This window comes from Coenobita brevimanus, chromosome 28, assembly GCF_032717465.1.
Source record: "Coenobita brevimanus isolate Jiangsu-jjx chromosome 28, ASM3271746v2, whole genome shotgun sequence".
In the NCBI taxonomy this organism is placed as follows: domain Eukaryota; kingdom Metazoa; phylum Arthropoda; class Malacostraca; order Decapoda; family Coenobitidae; genus Coenobita; species Coenobita brevimanus.
The window spans coordinates 14,403,701-14,420,792 of record NC_136981.1 but is presented as its reverse complement, the minus strand read 5'-3'; the positions used below and the strand labels follow the sequence as shown (position 1 = coordinate 14,420,792).

The 17,092-nt window shown below is 42.0% G+C and overlaps 1 protein-coding gene across 1 annotated transcript in view; it reads right to left on the bottom strand.

Annotated features, from left to right (window-relative positions):
- LOC145394744 (solute carrier family 22 member 6-A-like) overlaps positions 1-16,760 on the bottom strand; it is a 289,876-nt gene extending 273,116 nt beyond the window's left edge. The window contains exon 1 of the mRNA XM_080268523.1: positions 16,644-16,760. Coding sequence (XP_080124649.1) covers positions 16,644-16,760 — 117 coding nt within the window. The remainder of the gene's footprint in view (positions 1-16,643) is intronic.
- Between the last annotated feature and the right edge of the window lie 332 nt (positions 16,761-17,092).

The following is a 17,092-nucleotide window of genomic DNA, read 5'->3' as shown; positions in this document are numbered from 1 at the left end:
TGGGTAGTGTTATAATCATCCCTCTGGTCAGTGCTGCCAACACTAGCCAGCAAGTCCAAGGTCACAGCCAGTGGCCTGCGCTCAGAACTAGCCAGTCATTCGTGTAAAACTAGTCGTCTTCAACTTTTCCTTACTCATCGATGGGACAACCTGGAGACCTTGGGATACCTTCATTGGAAAGAGGAAGAGTTGGGATGTCTTATGTACTTTTAATTTTTTTTCTAGCTATTATAGTTTGGCAGATATCAGGGTTTGACGTAAGGGTATTTTTCCCAGAATCTTGGAAATTCCCTGTAAAGCGGGCTATACACTCACAGGCGAGCCCGTCCGGTGGCCTGAAGAGGCCAGCCTCAACGAGCAATGCTGTGCCCACACACGATTCAGTCGGCCTTATGTCTCCAGCTCAGTTGCAAGTGAAAAGCCTTGGCGTGAGGGTGGCCATGGATGCTCCACTGCCCACAGATGACCTGGAGCTGTATGCTATTAAGAAGGCCATATACACACAGGCGAGCCTGTCCGGTGGCCTGAAGAAGCCAGCCTCAACAAACAATGCTGTGCCCACACACGATTCAATCGGCCTCACGTCTCCAACTAAGTTGCAAACGAAACGCCATGGCATGAGGGTGGTCATGGATGCTCCACTGCTCACAGATGACCTGGAGCTGTAGCGCTATTAGGGCTGTTGCCGCAGCCTATATTGCAAATAATAGAAAGAGGAGGAAAAAACGGACCAAATGGGCAAGAGATTGGTTGATGAGAAGGAGTAAATTGTCCCAACTGACTCAGTTGAAAGAACTGCGAACGCCTCCACTCCCACACAACTGACAGAGGACTGATGCCTGACGGCCTGCGGCACCCCACACATGCTCAGTTTGCATGAACCTGACCGGAGCCTTGCCACAAAAATCTGTCCACGACAGATTCCAGGACGACTGTTGAGGCCGCCTGTGCAGGCGCCTGTTCCCTACCCACACATGCCCAGGTTTGCCTGCATGGGCCGGCCTCTTCAGGCCACCAGGTGGGCTTCCCTGTGTGTGTATGGCCCGCTTAAGAAGGAGTGGACGACGGCCGGAAACCCCTGGCGGAAGGTATGTGATTACGTGCATCAATGCATAATATGTACTGTACGTTTGTATTTTATGTACAGCACGTATATGTTTTGTGGAAAGAGGGAGGGAGAGAAGGAGGAAGGGAGTAAAAAAGGGGGAAGGTAGTTTGGGGTTGTGACTGTGGCTGTTTTAATCCAGTCGTATGATAGTTCGGTGGTTGATGATTGGTCGAGAAAATTTTACCCACCGAATTCCCTGCTCCCCGCGGAAGAGACTCGGAAAGGAGTTAAACACAGCATTAGTGAATAGCCCTTTGGGGGTAGTCACTGGTTTTCCTGAGTCATCGTACCCACCTGTCGCCCAGCGGCAATTAGTGAATCCACCCCTTGGTTTGTGGGACGTGGATGAAGAGCCCAGGGTTGCTTTGTTATCGCTGTCCACACTTTTTCTTTTGACGACTGTCCCAAAGCCACGGACCAGTATTTTATTGTTATATTTTGTTTCACTTCTATTTTTTATTAATTTTGTTTGCACGTTATGAACGATATCATTTGCTTACTTACATTTAAAAACTAATATAACATCCGAACACTGCTAAATCGCTACCCTACACTTAAGCCTAAACACACACACACACAATATATATATATATATATATATATATATATATATATATATATATATATATATATATATATAATGACCAGCAGAAAACCATCAACTTTTTTTTTTTTTTATGTGAGGAAGAAGGAACTAAAGGCCGCGAGCCCACAATTATTGTTCCTTCCAAGAGAAAAACAAAATACAAGAGAGAGCCAAATTCAAGATCCGATCATTTCGAGATGCCTGGACACACTGCGTTTGAAAGATTGGAGATCATAGGAAACAGAAAATACAGACAGAGGGAGACAGTTCTAGAGTTGACCTGTTGCATAAATGAAGGACTGGGAGTAACGGTTAACTCTTGCATTAGAGAGTTGGACAGAAAAGGAATGAGAGTTTGCTGCTAGACGGGTGCTACACACCCGTCGTAGAGGTAGATGAATGCATGCAGGCAGTTTAGAGGAGCAGTGACCATTGAAGTAGCGATAGAAAAGAGATAAAGATGCAACAGTGCGGCGAAGAGACGGAGGTTGAAGGGAGTCAGTAAGAGAGGAGAGTTAATGAGACGAAAAGCCTTTGACTCCACCCTATTGAGAAGAGCTGTATGTGGGAAGCCTCTCCAAACGTGAGAGTTGTACTCCACACAGGGGCGGATAAAACCCCTGTATAGAGTCTACAATTGTGCAGGGGTAAAGAAGGAACGGAGTCGGCTTAGCACACCTAATCTCTTGAAAGCAGATTTTACAAGAGATGTAATATGATCTTTCCAAGATAAGTCCCGAGTGAATCAAACCCCAAGCATGTTCAAAGATAATGCAGGATTAAGCTGAATATTATTAAACATTAGTGGGTATACCTCTGGAAGATTTTGTCAGGTTGATAGGTGTAAAAACTGAGTCTTTGATGCATTAAAAACAACCAGATTATTTTCACCCTAGTCAGAGATACGAGCCAAGTCAGACATTAAGCGAGCCATAACCTCATCCCTTGTTTGCTGAAGTAACTGCTGAGATGGACGTTGCGGGAACCGAATGCAAAGATGAAGGGTGGAGTCAACAGCGTATGAGTGGATAGGGTTAGATGTACAGCTTAGAAGGTCATTGATGAATAAAAGGAAGAGAGTTGGTGATAGGACAGAGCCCTGAGGAACACCATTGTTAATAGATCTAGAAGAAGAACGATGGCCGTCTACAACAGCGGCTATAGAACGACCAGAAAGGAAACTGGAGATGAAGGCGTCATGTTTTTCAGCATTACACACCTGCACACATCACCTGCTGACTGCCAGGTGAGGCACATGCAATAATATGGGGGACATCAATATATGAAATAGAGCCAGTTGAGTCAGGAACTACTCTATAGACGTCAGAGCTAATAAAGGGAACATATACAAGTGGAATACCATCCACTGAAAGTGCCCAATACCTCTGCATATTGCACACCCTCACTCATGAACTGGTAGCTGTAAGACGAGGCACATGGTCTAGTATAGGGTACATCCGTTTAAGGAACAGAACCATCAGAAGCAGGAATTATTCCAAATATGTCAACTGTCAGCCCAGATTCAATCGTACTGTAGAGTATATACAAATTTACAGTCTATAAAAATCACACCCAAGCAGAGTAAAAAAATCACATCACTGTTGTCAATCCAGTCTCCTTCAAGCAAGCTATCAGTTCATAAGGCATAACAAGATTCCCATCACCTATGATGGTGGAGAAGGTGAAGGGGACGTCTGCTGCATTGCAGTAATTTATAAGCTACAAAGTGATCGACGACAGCACAGAAAGATATGACCGATAGATAACACCGCAACATTGATGTCACACAGGGATAGAAGCCGTTTCTTAAGATATGGCAATATATACGTGATAATAGTGGGGTTTGAAATTCAACCTTAATCGTGCCAATATCCTTTCTTCAAGACGACTGGAACAATTGGTATAATCCCAGTCGCCAGAGGGTGACTTGCACGTTGAAATATTCAGTTTGGGTCCACTGTCCTGCAGCAGAATATTTATTGATTTCTTTCCGAGAGAGACTCGACCATATCTCACTGGGAACGTCTCAAGTCCCCTCGAGCTCTATATCTGAATTCGCATATAAGTCAACCTGCTCATTGCTGCAAACACCACAGTGACCAGTCACCCACATCAACTAGGACATATAGCATGAATGCATTTCATTAACAGTGAAGTCCTGGATCATGAGAATCTGTGCAAGAAGCAGTTGCCTGAGGGGCTGACTGAGAGTCTGAAAACATAACAAATGAGTCATGTTGAAAATTAATAATACAGCTTTTGACTTTCTCAACATGGAAAAGTTCAAAGGTATACAGAGACGTGTAAGTTGATAATCAAAACCTGAGGGCACATTCAGTGGACCACACACTAACATCCACACATTCACTCAGCTTGGAGCTGTCGGTATACAATTCGTGGGACCCAAAATGGTTTCTGATGATGTTACCAAACAAGTAGCAGACCTCCGCCTCCAATGCCTTGGTCTTCGGTGCTGGGAGCCAAGAAACATCAACAGCAAAGTTGGTGGCTCCCAAAGCACTAACTTTTTAAGCTCCATCTTGTCACATCTGCTAAAATCCACCCCAAGGTCCTGGATCAGTAAGTGGAGGCGAACAGCAAGTTGCCTACGACTCCCCTCTACCCCGGATTAATGTTATTGCAAGGGAGGTGCAGGTCATAATGCTGATATCACACTCCCTAACGGTTCTTATGTCATATGACAAAAGCAGGTGGTCACAATGGATGTGAAGGAAACGCACAATCGGCTCCACTTCCATATGAGCTACATGCATACGTTTCAGGGCTCCAAGATACATTCGCAAACAATTATTCTACAACATATACAACCCCCTCAAAGTGGCATTAGATGGTGACCCATACACCTGTGAGCCATAGTCAAGGTTTCATCTAAAAAGACACACACCATCAATAAATATTTTTTGTTGGATCACCAAGTAGTACAGCTAGGAACTTAAGGACATCAATTGGTTTATCACTATGAGCAAGTAAAATCTTAACATGAAATTGAAAGTTTAATTGATGATCAAAATGGAGGCCCCTCCAGAATCATAGAATTGTGAAAAAGTACTGGCTGAATATTTGAAATCACATTTAAGTCAGGGACACTAAAGGTGGTAAAAACCATCGTGGTACACTTAGGGGTGGAAAACATAAGTCCCCACTGCAAGGCCAATGAGTGGCCGGGAGCAATGGCCCCTTGAATCCGTCCAGCCGAAATTTTTGTATTACGGGACGAGTGTCATATTGCACAATCGTCAGCATAGAGTCAGTAATTATGATTCCTCGAGATGGGAGCTGATGACATAATATCATTGATCGTATTACTAAATAAAGTAGGACTAAGAAAACCACCCTGGGGTGCTCCATTTTCTTGGATAAATATATCAGACATTATATTACGGGCAATATGAGAAACAGCTGTCCCCATAAGAAACTGGAAAGAAACCATAAGCATACAGCTTCATATGTATAACTTGTTGCTGCGTCGTTTCATAGGCTTTATAGAAGTACAAGAACATCCGTATCATGAATTCTTTATTGGCAATGGCCTCCGAAATACAATGCTCCAAATTTATTAAATGATCTAGTGTATTTCTGTATTTATGGGAACCACTATTGATCATTTAACAAATTGTTAGACTCTAAACCAAAAAGAACCTATTACTAACCATTCGTTCCATGACTTTAGATAGCCAGTAAGTCAACACAACAGGACGAAAAGATGTGGGATTCATTGGACGACGAGCCTGTCTAGATATCGGTATGATGTGTGCAAAGTGCCATGAGTTTGGAAACGTCCAAGACGCCTAAAGCTACAATAATAACAACTCAATCAGGTTTTCCTGATGCTCGATCATACCGTCTATAATGGTATCTGGTCCAAGATTGGTGTCTTTATAGGATTTAAGGCCAAGGAGAAGTTTATTCACCGTAAACTCTTGGTTTATGGGAAGTCTACGCCTTCTGTGACAGTCTAAGACTTGTAACTATGTATTTATGGTCTTGGAAACGCCGGAATTAATTAGCTGATTTACATGAGAAAGGCTCCTGGCGAGGATGTTAGCTGCGTCCACGGGAACGTTACAGATGTTATTATCCACTAGTAGATTGGTCACAGGGATATACAGGCCTTTATTTTAATATTTTGCTAGTGGACCTGACTTTAGTCAAAGGGGTACTGTGATTCACCGTGGACACATACCAAGGGTCACGTTTAGCCCTTCAAATAGTTCTTGCTTCAGCCCGTGCCTAGTTGTATGCAATAAAGTTTTCCCCTATATCTCATAATCCTTTCCCTTAATGCTTGCCAGCTATCCGGCGTCCATCAGTGACCTCTATGCTTTGCATGTATGGAAAAAGTCATGGGAATAGCAGCCTCAGCCAAGTGTAAAGTCAAGTTAGTGTAATTTTGAACTATTACAGCTATTGTCCTCCAACATATATCTAAATCGGCGACAGTTAAGAAGGATTCCCCAATTTGCTTTATTAAAGGTATATTTCGGAAGTGGAGGGTCCAAAAAAATGTTGTGTGTGTAAGAAAGACAGATGGATAAATATCACTTCCCACGGAGTCGTCATATGGGTTCCACAAGAAATGTTGGTGTGTACCTGGGAAGGCCGAAAAATCACCAATATGATCATCTACACACATGGCTCTACTACCATTCTGAAGACAGAGGTTGGACTGTAGTATTATGTCAGCTATCTTGCTTCCCACAATCATTGATCCTCAAGCTACTCCAGTGATACTGGAGGGCGTTAAAGTTCCCCAAAACTAACTTATTTTTCAGGAAAGTGGTCAAAAACTGAATTGAAAGCATCATCATGTGGAGGACGGTTGAGAGCAGATAGACAGATGAGTGTTATTGAATTATATTCTGCAGGCGAAAGCCTTCAAAGCAGAATTTAGAACCACTTTTGTTTGTGGGCATGCTTTGCGTGTGTAGGCTATATGACAACTCTGTGACCATCATATGTACTATGCAAAGGGTATGGTTTGAACTGTGGGAGATCAGGGTGATCCTGCGAGGGCGTCTCCTGTAAACAAACAACGTCTGGGCAGTGTAATGTTAACAAGTTTGCTAAATAGTGTAATTTATTCCTAGGAGTCCTACAATTTACAATGGTTTTAGATTTATGAGATGGGCTATTGAGCATATTTTTATTTTTTTTTCAATGCCACCCTCCACGTGGCAAGTGACTACCGGGAAACTTCTCCACGTGCTTGCTAATGAACATCTCCTTTCTTTGATCCATAACAAGACTTTCAGACTCCCTCAAGGAACAGTTACCTCTTCTCTCCCTCACTGGAGCAGAAGCAGGAAGTACATGAGGACGGGACTGCATTATAATGTTGGTCTGATAAATCAGACTTCTGTTTTGGTCGTACTGACTGAGAAGCAGCAACAGCCTGAGAGAAGGAAGTAGCAACAGCGATGTGTGTGAGATGAAACGGACAGGAGGCTGAGATAAAGAAGTAGAGCGAGTGGCACGAGCAACACTGGTTGAGTTAGTCTGTGTCTTGACAGGATACATCTCAGGATGCACCAAACTGAGAATGTGGAGGAGAATAAAGTAGATACAGATCCGAGTCGTCGGAGTTTCCAATTAGTACTTAAATGATTTACTAATTCAGAACTACAGTTTATTACTTCATGAAATGAACAACATAAACATTGCTTCATGAACTTCGTTAAGTTTAATATGAAAACAAGAAAGCATCAGAGAGCGCATACCTCCGCCAATGTCCTTACCATTAAAAAAGGATCCGGATCCGGATCTGTGATTTTATTGTGTGGAATACATAGGATCCTGGTCCTCCCCCAAATTTAATCAATAGTTCCTTGACCCAAGGTCCACTTTTCCGCAAAATTTTCTTGAAATTCATTGAGAACTTTAGAAGATATTGGGAGGGATACACAGGATCCGGATCCGGATCCACCTCAAATATTAATAAATTTTTTCTTGGCCCATGGCCCACCCTTCTACAAAATATCATTGAAATTCACTGAAAACTTCTGGAGATATTGTGTGGACAAACAAACAGATTAACATAAGTGAATTCATAACCTCCACCTTCGTTGGCGGAGTTAGCTGCTACTAAGTACAATATTAGTGTTATTGGACATCTTCCCGTTTTCTTACTGGAAAGTTCCACGTCCATGGATGCGTGAATTTTAACACATGGATTTTGCCTCCACTCATTATGCCTATTATTTCAATTCATTTTCTTCAAATTATACATTATATTTATAATACAACTGTCAGACGCAGTAACATTTTATATTATGGTATATATAAGGGACCACTAACCAGCAAAGCAACCAGCTGTGGGGTTTAAAAACCATTTGGAACCATCATTTTGCGGTAGGTGGGGGTGCCCATGATCCACCCACTTAGTGTAGTGGGACTCTGTTTTTAGGCTAGTTCTACATCGAGTGGCAAGCTAAATGGTTTCCTGTAAACCAGGAAAGCATTTACAACGCTGGGTGGTAACCTTATAACCAACCGACATGTGTTACTTACGAGACAGCAAGTGGGTTGGCAGAGGGTTATTGCCCCTCCCCGGAATACAGCTAACTAAAAATACGAACAAGAAGCCTTGGACCAGGACTGACCAAAAGATGACGACTAAGGATCGAACAAAAGACGTGATACTGATGGCGACGTGGAATGTAAGACACGCAAATAATGAGGTGAAAGAGGGTGCTTGAGGTCCTTGAGGGGGTGAAAGTGGATGAATGTGGATTAACTGAAACTAAATGGAGAGGAGAGAGTGTGAGAGAATGGGGGTGTGGATGGGGTATATGTGCAGGAGTACGTGAGAATGAGAGGGCAAAAGAAGGAGTGTGTATTGTTGTGAGTAACAGATAGAAGGAGAATATAAAAGTGTATGGATCAATTAGGTCAAGGATTGTGTGGGTAAGATTGAAAGTTGGACTACAAATGTGGGCGATTGTGTGCGTGTATGTGCCACCGCAAGATCATTCAAGCAGAGTGAGAGAAGAGTTTTGGACAAATGTGGAAGTGTGCATGGAAAAGTCTGAAAGGACTGAGAGGGTTTGGATTGGTGATATGAATGGTAAAGTAGGGAATGTGAAGGTGGATGGAGTAAATGGTGAACGGGGTGTGCCTGCTGAGATAGATGAGAATGGCAGTGCTTTAGTGGACATTTGTGCCGGAAGGGGGTTGGTGATACCCAATACTCGCTTCAGGCACAAAATGATCCACAGGTATACATGGCAAGTGATGAGAAGGGTGGGTGGTGAACTAAATGAAAGGAAGGCAATGATTGATTATGTGTGTGTGGATGAAAGGATGTGAAGATGTGTAATGGATGCAAGAACATACAGAGGATGGGGGAGGGGACTTTCTGACCACCACCAAGTGGTTGTCAGAATCAAGGTCCAAGTAAAATGGAGAAATAGAAGAAGCGAAGGACAGGAGGAAGGAGTAGATGTAAGGAGAGTGGAAAGGTTCCAAGAAGATGAGAAAAAGGCAGAAAATAAGAGAAGTGAAGTTAGCAGGGGAGTGAAAGAAAAAAATGGTTAATTATTAGTGAAGAAGGGAGAAAAAGTGAGCAGTTGGAGAGAACACTTTAAGGAATTGTTGAACATAGAGAATGAAAGTAATGCGAGTATAAGTGGCCGGGGAATGGATGGGAGAAGGAGGGAGGTGAGAAGACAGGAAGAAATCAGTAGGATGGAAGTTGTGGAAGCAATTAAGAAAATCAAAATGGGGAAGGCCCCAGGAATTAATGAAGTGTGTGGTGAAAAGCTGAAGCATGGGGGAGAGATAGTAGTAGAATGGATGTGGATGATGTGCAGATTGGCCTGGGAGGGAGGTAGAGTTCCGGAGGATTATAAGTCAGGTATAATTATTCCCTTGTACAAAAGTAAAGGGGAAAAAGAAGTGTGTGGTAATCATAGGGGCATTTGTCTTCTTAGTGTAATAGGAAAAGGATATGGTAGGATACTTATTGACAGTGTTAAGGAAATAACAGAGGAATTAGTTGGAGAAGAACAGGGAGGCTTTAGGAAGGGAAGAGCTTGTGTAGATCAGATATTTTTTTTTTTTAGTGGAAAAGTTTCTACAGAAGGGAAAGACGTGTATGTAGCCTTCATGGATTTGGAGAAAGCATATGACAGGGTGGATAGACAAGGACTGTCGAAAGTATTAAGAATATATGGAGTTGATGAGAAGTTGCTGAATGCTGTGAAGAGTATGTAAGACGGTGCTAAGGCTGCAATGCATGTGGATAGTGAATTGAGTGAAATTTTTCTATCTGAAGGTTGGGTTAAAACATGGATGTGTCATATTTCCATGGTTGTTCAAGCTGTACATTGATGGGGTTATAAATAAGATACAAGGAAGGACAGTGGATGTTGGAGTGGCCCTATTGAGAGAGGGCAGTGTTTGGAAACTCCCTGTACTGTTGTTTGCAGATGATACTGTGTTGTTAATTGAAGACTAAGGGGAGCTGCAAGGCTTGGTGGATGAGTTTGGGAGAGTGTGTAAGAAACGGAATCTAAAGGTGAATGTAGGGAAGAGTAAAGTTATGGTCTTCGAGAGAAATGGAGTCAGTGAATGTACAGTGAGGTTGGATGAGGAGGAAATGGAAAATGTGAGTGCATTTAAGTACTTGGGTAGTGTGATGAGTAAGGATGGAAGTTTGAGGGGTGAAGTGCTTGAAAGGGTACAACAAGGAAGAAAGGTTGCTGGTTCCTTGAAATCAGTGATAAGAAACAGGGCAGTGAGCATGGGCGTGAAAAAGTTACTACATGACAGTATTGTGATACCTATTGTAACGTATGGAAGTGAAGCTTGGACCATGTTGGAGGGACACAAGTCAAGAGTGAGAGCAGTGGAAATGAGTTATTTGAGAGGAGCCTGTGGAGGCACATGGAGAGACAGTTTGGCAAATAAGTATGTATAGGAGCATTGTGGTGTGGATGTGGATGTGATAGGACGCGTTATGAGAAACACACTGAGGTGGTTTGGCCATGTGAAGAGGATGGAGAGTGAGAGACTGATGAGGAGAGTTATGAGAGTGGGGTGGAGGGGGAGAGAGAGAGGAGGAGGTCAAGGATGAGATGGAGGGATGGAGTGGTGAGGTATATGAGAAAGGGGGATGTGAGTTGGGAGTAGGCCAATGGCGACGTGGAGGCGATTTGTTTGTGGCCACCCCGTAAGGGATTAAGGCGCCTGGCAATAGATAGGTAGATTTTGCAGTGAAATGCTCTGCTTCTAACTTATGATAATTATATCTAGGAGGTACGTATTTAGCGCTCACACACAGGACCTCTCAATGCAGGAAAACTTCCAATAATAATAATAATAATAATAATAATAATATTATTATTATTATTATTATTATTATTTACTAGCCGTATAAAGGCCGCCTTCGGCGGTCTCATCTCAGTGTCAAGTCAGTTCCAATTTACAGTCGAAAGGTTACAAAAATTTCAATTACTCATGCCGTGAGCGAGATGGAGCGAGGAATTTTTTCTTATTTTTATCCTGCTGGGACATCCGTTCAAGAGAGAGAAGCATTATAGGAGTGTTTGTTATTATACTAAATCATACTATAACATTATAGTATACAATTTTAGGAGTATGATGAGCGAGGAAGGAGAGGCGAGAGTGATAATACAACAAACACGTCACTGTTCTCTCTTGTCATGCTGGTAATATCAATGCTGGACCAAGAACGAATGCATCCCCTTCAATAAAAGCAAACATTAAAATTGAAGCAAAAGGCCGGAAATTGGTCACAACTTCGGAACCGACGGTCCGATTGGATTGGAAATTGTTTTTCTCTTCAAGTTATAGCATGTTGATGCTTCCTTGCTCTAACAAAAATTGCTCTAAGTTGCGCCGTTCTTGCTGTGTTACGGTAACAAACATACATACAGAAATTAGGTTATTATAATGTAGATGGTTATTATTATTATTATTATTATTATTAATGAAGGTATATATATACAGGCAGTAGACTTTCTGACATACTCTATTAAACGTGAGTGGAAGTTCGGCATTACATAACATTTTCAATGCTTTCTTGTCTGATGGTTCTTTTACTTCTGTTCCGAAGTAAAGCAACTACATCATAGATGGTACCATGAGAACCGAGGTAATGGCCGCCTAAGAAAAAATCATCGCTAGGCTTCAGGGGGAAGCAAAACGAGCCATCAGACAACAAGAAAGCGTTGCAAAAAAGTTAAGTAAAGTCGAATTTGCAATTACGTTTATTAAAGTATATTATTATTATTATTATTATTATTATTATTGTTGTTGTTGTTGTTATTATTATTATTATTATTATGATTATGATCATTATTACTATTATTATTATTATTGTTATTATTATTATTATTATTATTAATATTATTATCATTATTATTAGTATATGTGGTAGGTGGGGACGTTCACCATCCACTCACTCGATGTAGTGCTGCTCTCCGGTGACTAGCCTTTCCTCTCTTACATTCTTCTTTCTTTCCTTCCTCTTCTGTCTTCCTTTCCTTCATTCTGTCCTCTTCCTTCTGTCTACGGGTGACTCTACATTAATGACAAACCAAATGGTTTCCTGTTCATCAGGAAACTATTTATTATGCGGGGTGGTAACCATATAAACAAATTATGACGCCTGGTGGTTTAGTGAATAATTACGGCGCTCCTGTCGGATTGAGCAGGTGCAGGTTTATATCCAAGGAGAGGTAGGGCTTTATTGCTCACGTAATGTCACTCGGATGAGTGAGGGTGGTCACTCTCACCTTATATGTCAGGATCAACTTGCCTAGCCCAAGGCTCCTACGCTCTTCATGGGCAACATAGGACTGGATAATGGATGGGCGGATTATAATAATAATAATAATAATTATTATTATTATTATTATTATTATTATTATTATTACTATCATCATCATCATCATCATCATCATCATCATCATTATTATTATTATTATGGCGGAGGATTAGTGCCCCTCCCCGGAAAACATCTAACTAAAAATACGAACAAAACACCTCAGGGCAGGATTAACCAAGAGGTGACGACTAAGGACTGAACAAAGGACATGGTACATATAGCTTCATGGAATGAAAGGGGTGCAAATGATGAGGTGAAAGAAAGAGACTGTCCAGGTGCTTGATGGTGCGAAAGTGGATATATGTGGACTAACTGAAACTAAATGGTGAGGTGTCAGTGTGAGAGAATGGGAATATGGATGGGGCATATCCACGGGAGTAGGTGAGAATGAGACGGCAAAAGAAGGAGTGTGTATTGTTGTGAGTAACAGATGGATGGAGAGTATAGGAGAGTATGGAACACTTGGCTCAAGGACTGTGCGGGTAAGATTCAAAGTCAGACTACAAATGTGTGCGATTGTTTGCGTGTATGCGCCACAGCAAGATCGTGCAAACAGCGTGAGAGAAGAGTTCTGGACAAAAGTAGAAGTATGCATGGAAAAGTTTGAAAGGAATGTGTTTTTGATTAGAGATGTGAATGGAAAAGTAGGGAATATGAAGGTGGGTGGAGTAGTTGGTGAGTGGGGTGTACCTGAAGAGATGGATGAGAATGACGGTGCTTTGGTGGACATCTGTGCCGGGAGGGGGTTGGTGATAGCCAGTACCGTCTTCAGACACAAAATGATCCATAGGTATATGTGGTGAGTGATGAGAAAGGAGGGTGGTGAACTGAATGAATGGAAGGCAATGATTGATTATGTTTCTGTGGGTGAAAGGATGAGAAGGTGTGTAATGGATACAAGAGTATATAGAGGTTGGGCGAGTGGATCTTCTGACCACCACTTGGTGGTGGTCAGAATCAAGGTCCAAATGAAATGGAGAAACATAAGAAGGGAAGGAGAAGAAATAGTACATGCAAAGAGGGTGGAAAGGTTACAAGAGGATGGAAAAAAGGCAGAGTATAAGAGGGAAGTGGAGGAGCGATTGGTTAAATATGGATTGGAGCAGGTGGGGGACGTGGAAGGTGTGTGCATATTCACAGAAGAAATCAGTGCAGTATGTGAGGTGGTGTGTGGGGTGAAGAGAAGACGAATGGGGGTGCAGGGAACAGCATAGTGGAATGAAGAGGTGAGACAGGCTGTGGCACAAAAAAGGAAAACATATAGTGAGTGGATGAGAAACATGGGCGTGGAAGAAGTTGAGAGACGGAAGAGAGAGTTGTATGGCGAGAGGAAGAAAGAGGTGAAAAGATTAGTAAGAGAGAGTAAGAAGAGAGTGGATGAGGAATTTGGAAGGAATTTGAGTGTAAAATGGAGGGAATGTAAGAAAATTTTCTGGAAAGAGCTAAAGAGAGTTAGACAGGGTACCAAAAAAAAAAGTTAGTTGGGGAGTGAAAAATAAAAATGGTAGATTACTATTGGAGAAGGGAGAAATAGTGAGCAGATGGAGAGAACACTTTAAAGAATTGTTGAACATAGAGAATGAAAGTAATGCGAGTATAAGTGGCTGGGGAATGGCTGGGAGAAGGAGGGATGTGAGAAGAGAGGAAGAAATCAGTAGGATGGAAGTTGTGGAAGCAATGAAGAAAGTCAAAATGGGGAAAGCCCCAGAAATTGTTGGAGTGTGTGGTGAAATGCTGAAGCATGGGGGAGAGATACTCGTAGTAGTAGAATGGATGTGGAAGATGTGCAGATTGGCCTGGGAGGAAGGTAGAGTCCCTGAGGATTATAAGTCAGGTATAATTATTACCTTGTACAAAGGAAAAGGGGAAATTGAAGTGTGTGGTAATCATAGGGACATTTGTCTTCTAAGTTAACAGGAAAAGTATATGTTATTATACTTATTGACAGAGTTAGGGAAATAACAGAGGAATTAGTTGGAGAAGAACAGGGAGGTTTTAGAAAGGGACGAGGTTGTGTAGGGAAGATATTCATTCTTTGATCTTTGGTGGAAAAGTTTCCATAGAAAGGAAAGAACTTGTGTGTAGCTTTCTTGGGGAGGAAGCATATGACAGGGTGGATAGACAAGGATTGTGGAAACTATTAAGAATACTGTATATTGAGTCGACTGGAAGCTGTTGAAGGCCTTGAAGAGTATGTATGTGGATGCTAAGGCTGCAGTGCATGTGGATAGTGAACTGAGAGAATTTTTCTATTTTAAAGTTGGATTGAAGCTAGGATGTGTCATGTCTCCGTGGCTGTTCAGTCTGTATATGGATGGGGTTATAAAAGAGATACAAGGCAGGGCAGTGGATGTTGGAGCTGCCCTAATGAGAGAGGGCAGTGTGTGGAAACTCCCTGTAATGTTGTTTGCCAATAATACTGTGTTGTTAAGTGAAGACGAAGGGGAGCTGCAAGACTTGGTGGATGAGTTTGAGAGTGTGTAAGTACGGAATCTAAAGGTGAATGAAGGGAAGAGTAAAGTTATGATCTTCGAAAGAAGTGAAGTCAGTGAATGTACAGTGAGGCTGGATGAGGAGGAAAGGGAAAATGTGAGTACGTTTATGTACTTGGGTAGTGTGATGAGCAAGGTTGGAAGTTTAGAGGGTGAAGTGCTTGAAAGGGTACAACAAGGAAGAAAGGTTGCTGGTTCCTTGAAAGCAGTGATAAGAAACCGGGAAGTGAGCATGGATGTGAAAAAGTTACTCCATGACAGTATTGTATATCAGCTCTAACTTATGAAAGTGAAGCTTGGACCTTGTAGGAGGGACAGAAGTCAATAGTGAGAGCAGTGGAAGTGAGTTATTTGAGAGGAGCATGTGGAGTCACATGGAGAGACAGACTGACAAATGAGGAAGTGAAGGAGTGTTGTGGTGTGGATGTGGATCTGAAAAGAAGCATTAGAAGAAACACGCTGAGGTGGTTTGGCCATGGGGAGAGGATGGAGAGTGAGAGACCGACGAAGACTGTATGTGAGTGAGGTGGGAGGGGGGGAGAGGGAGGGGGAGGCCAAGGATGAGATGGAGGGATGGATTGGAGAGGTATATGAGAGAGAGGGATGTGAGCTGGGAGCAGGGCAATGAAATGGCGGGGGACATGGCGACATGGAGGCGACTTATTTGTGACCGCACCTTACGGGATTAAGGCGTCTGCCAATAGGTAGATAGATAGATAGATTGCTATTATTATTATTATTATTATTATTATTATTATTATTATTTATTATTATTATTATTATTATTATTTTTATTATTATAATTATTATTATTATTATTATTATTATATTATAATCATTATTTTTACTACGAGTATTATTATTATGCCCCCACACCAAGATGTGGAGAGCTACTGTATTTCCTTAGTTTCTTTCTTCGTTCTTCTAAATGCTCTTTCAACTTTTCACAGTTCCTTTATTTCTTAACGACTCTTCAAACCATGCACAGTTTTCTTTGGACCGAAAGCTCCAGACACCATTTTCATTTGTTTTTATTTAAGCATAGTAAGGGGATTTATGTTGTCAAACATTAAACGATATAAACATGCAAATTTTGAGGTCCTATGTGTATTTACGTTCATTAACCCATAAGCAAAGCATCCAGAGCTCCTGTGCGGGGGATCTTGCTGGAAGGGTACTAAGCGTACCACCCTCCGCCAATCGGCTCATAATCACGAAGTTCATTAGGTCCCCACCCCGGGGTTCTCTTCTTCATTAAATTTTGAAAACGCCCACCTCCGTCCTATGCTGAGGACACTGGGCGCAAGTGGGTTAATCATCATGACAATTTTCAAAGAAGCATGTCAATGTACTTCAGCTGTATGGAAACCTTGCATTCTCTTGGGAATGTTGGATATGCTGTTATTATCATTTTTATCTGGGCATTGAGGGGTTGTGTAATTTAGGGATTCGAAGATGAAGAATCAAGCTAATCCTTAAGTCGTATAGTTAGCTGTCTATATATACTACCTGATTACCAAAACACCTCAACTGTACCATGAGTAGGCAGCTGAGGTGTGCTTTCCTGGTAAAAGTGGTGATAATAACCTCTGAGGTGAGGGTGTCGCCGAAGGTGGAGTGGTCGAAGTCCCACTGTGAGCACCTCTCTTTCCACACTATCCCGTCCGATGTGTTCACGTAGTACCAACACTCGTCTCTGTACATGCGTTCAAAATACTGGTATTATAAAATATGTCAGAGGTAAAATATATTTTTGGCAAGGGTATGTGTGTGTGTGTGTGTGTGTGTGTGTGTGTGTGTGTGTGTGTGTGTGTGTGTGTGTGTGTGTGTGTGTGTGTGTGTGTGTGTGTGTGTGTGTGTGTGTCACTCAGTTAGTCAGTACGTACATGAATCTGTGAGAGGTTGGAATAATTTAGCTTTGGGTAATAAGATCCAGTGCAGCTTACTTGCCTTTAAACAGTAACTGGTGAGAAAGCAGATGACTGTACAGTATTTGCCACAGATTTCAGTTTCTGAATCTCAGTTGCGGGTGATGA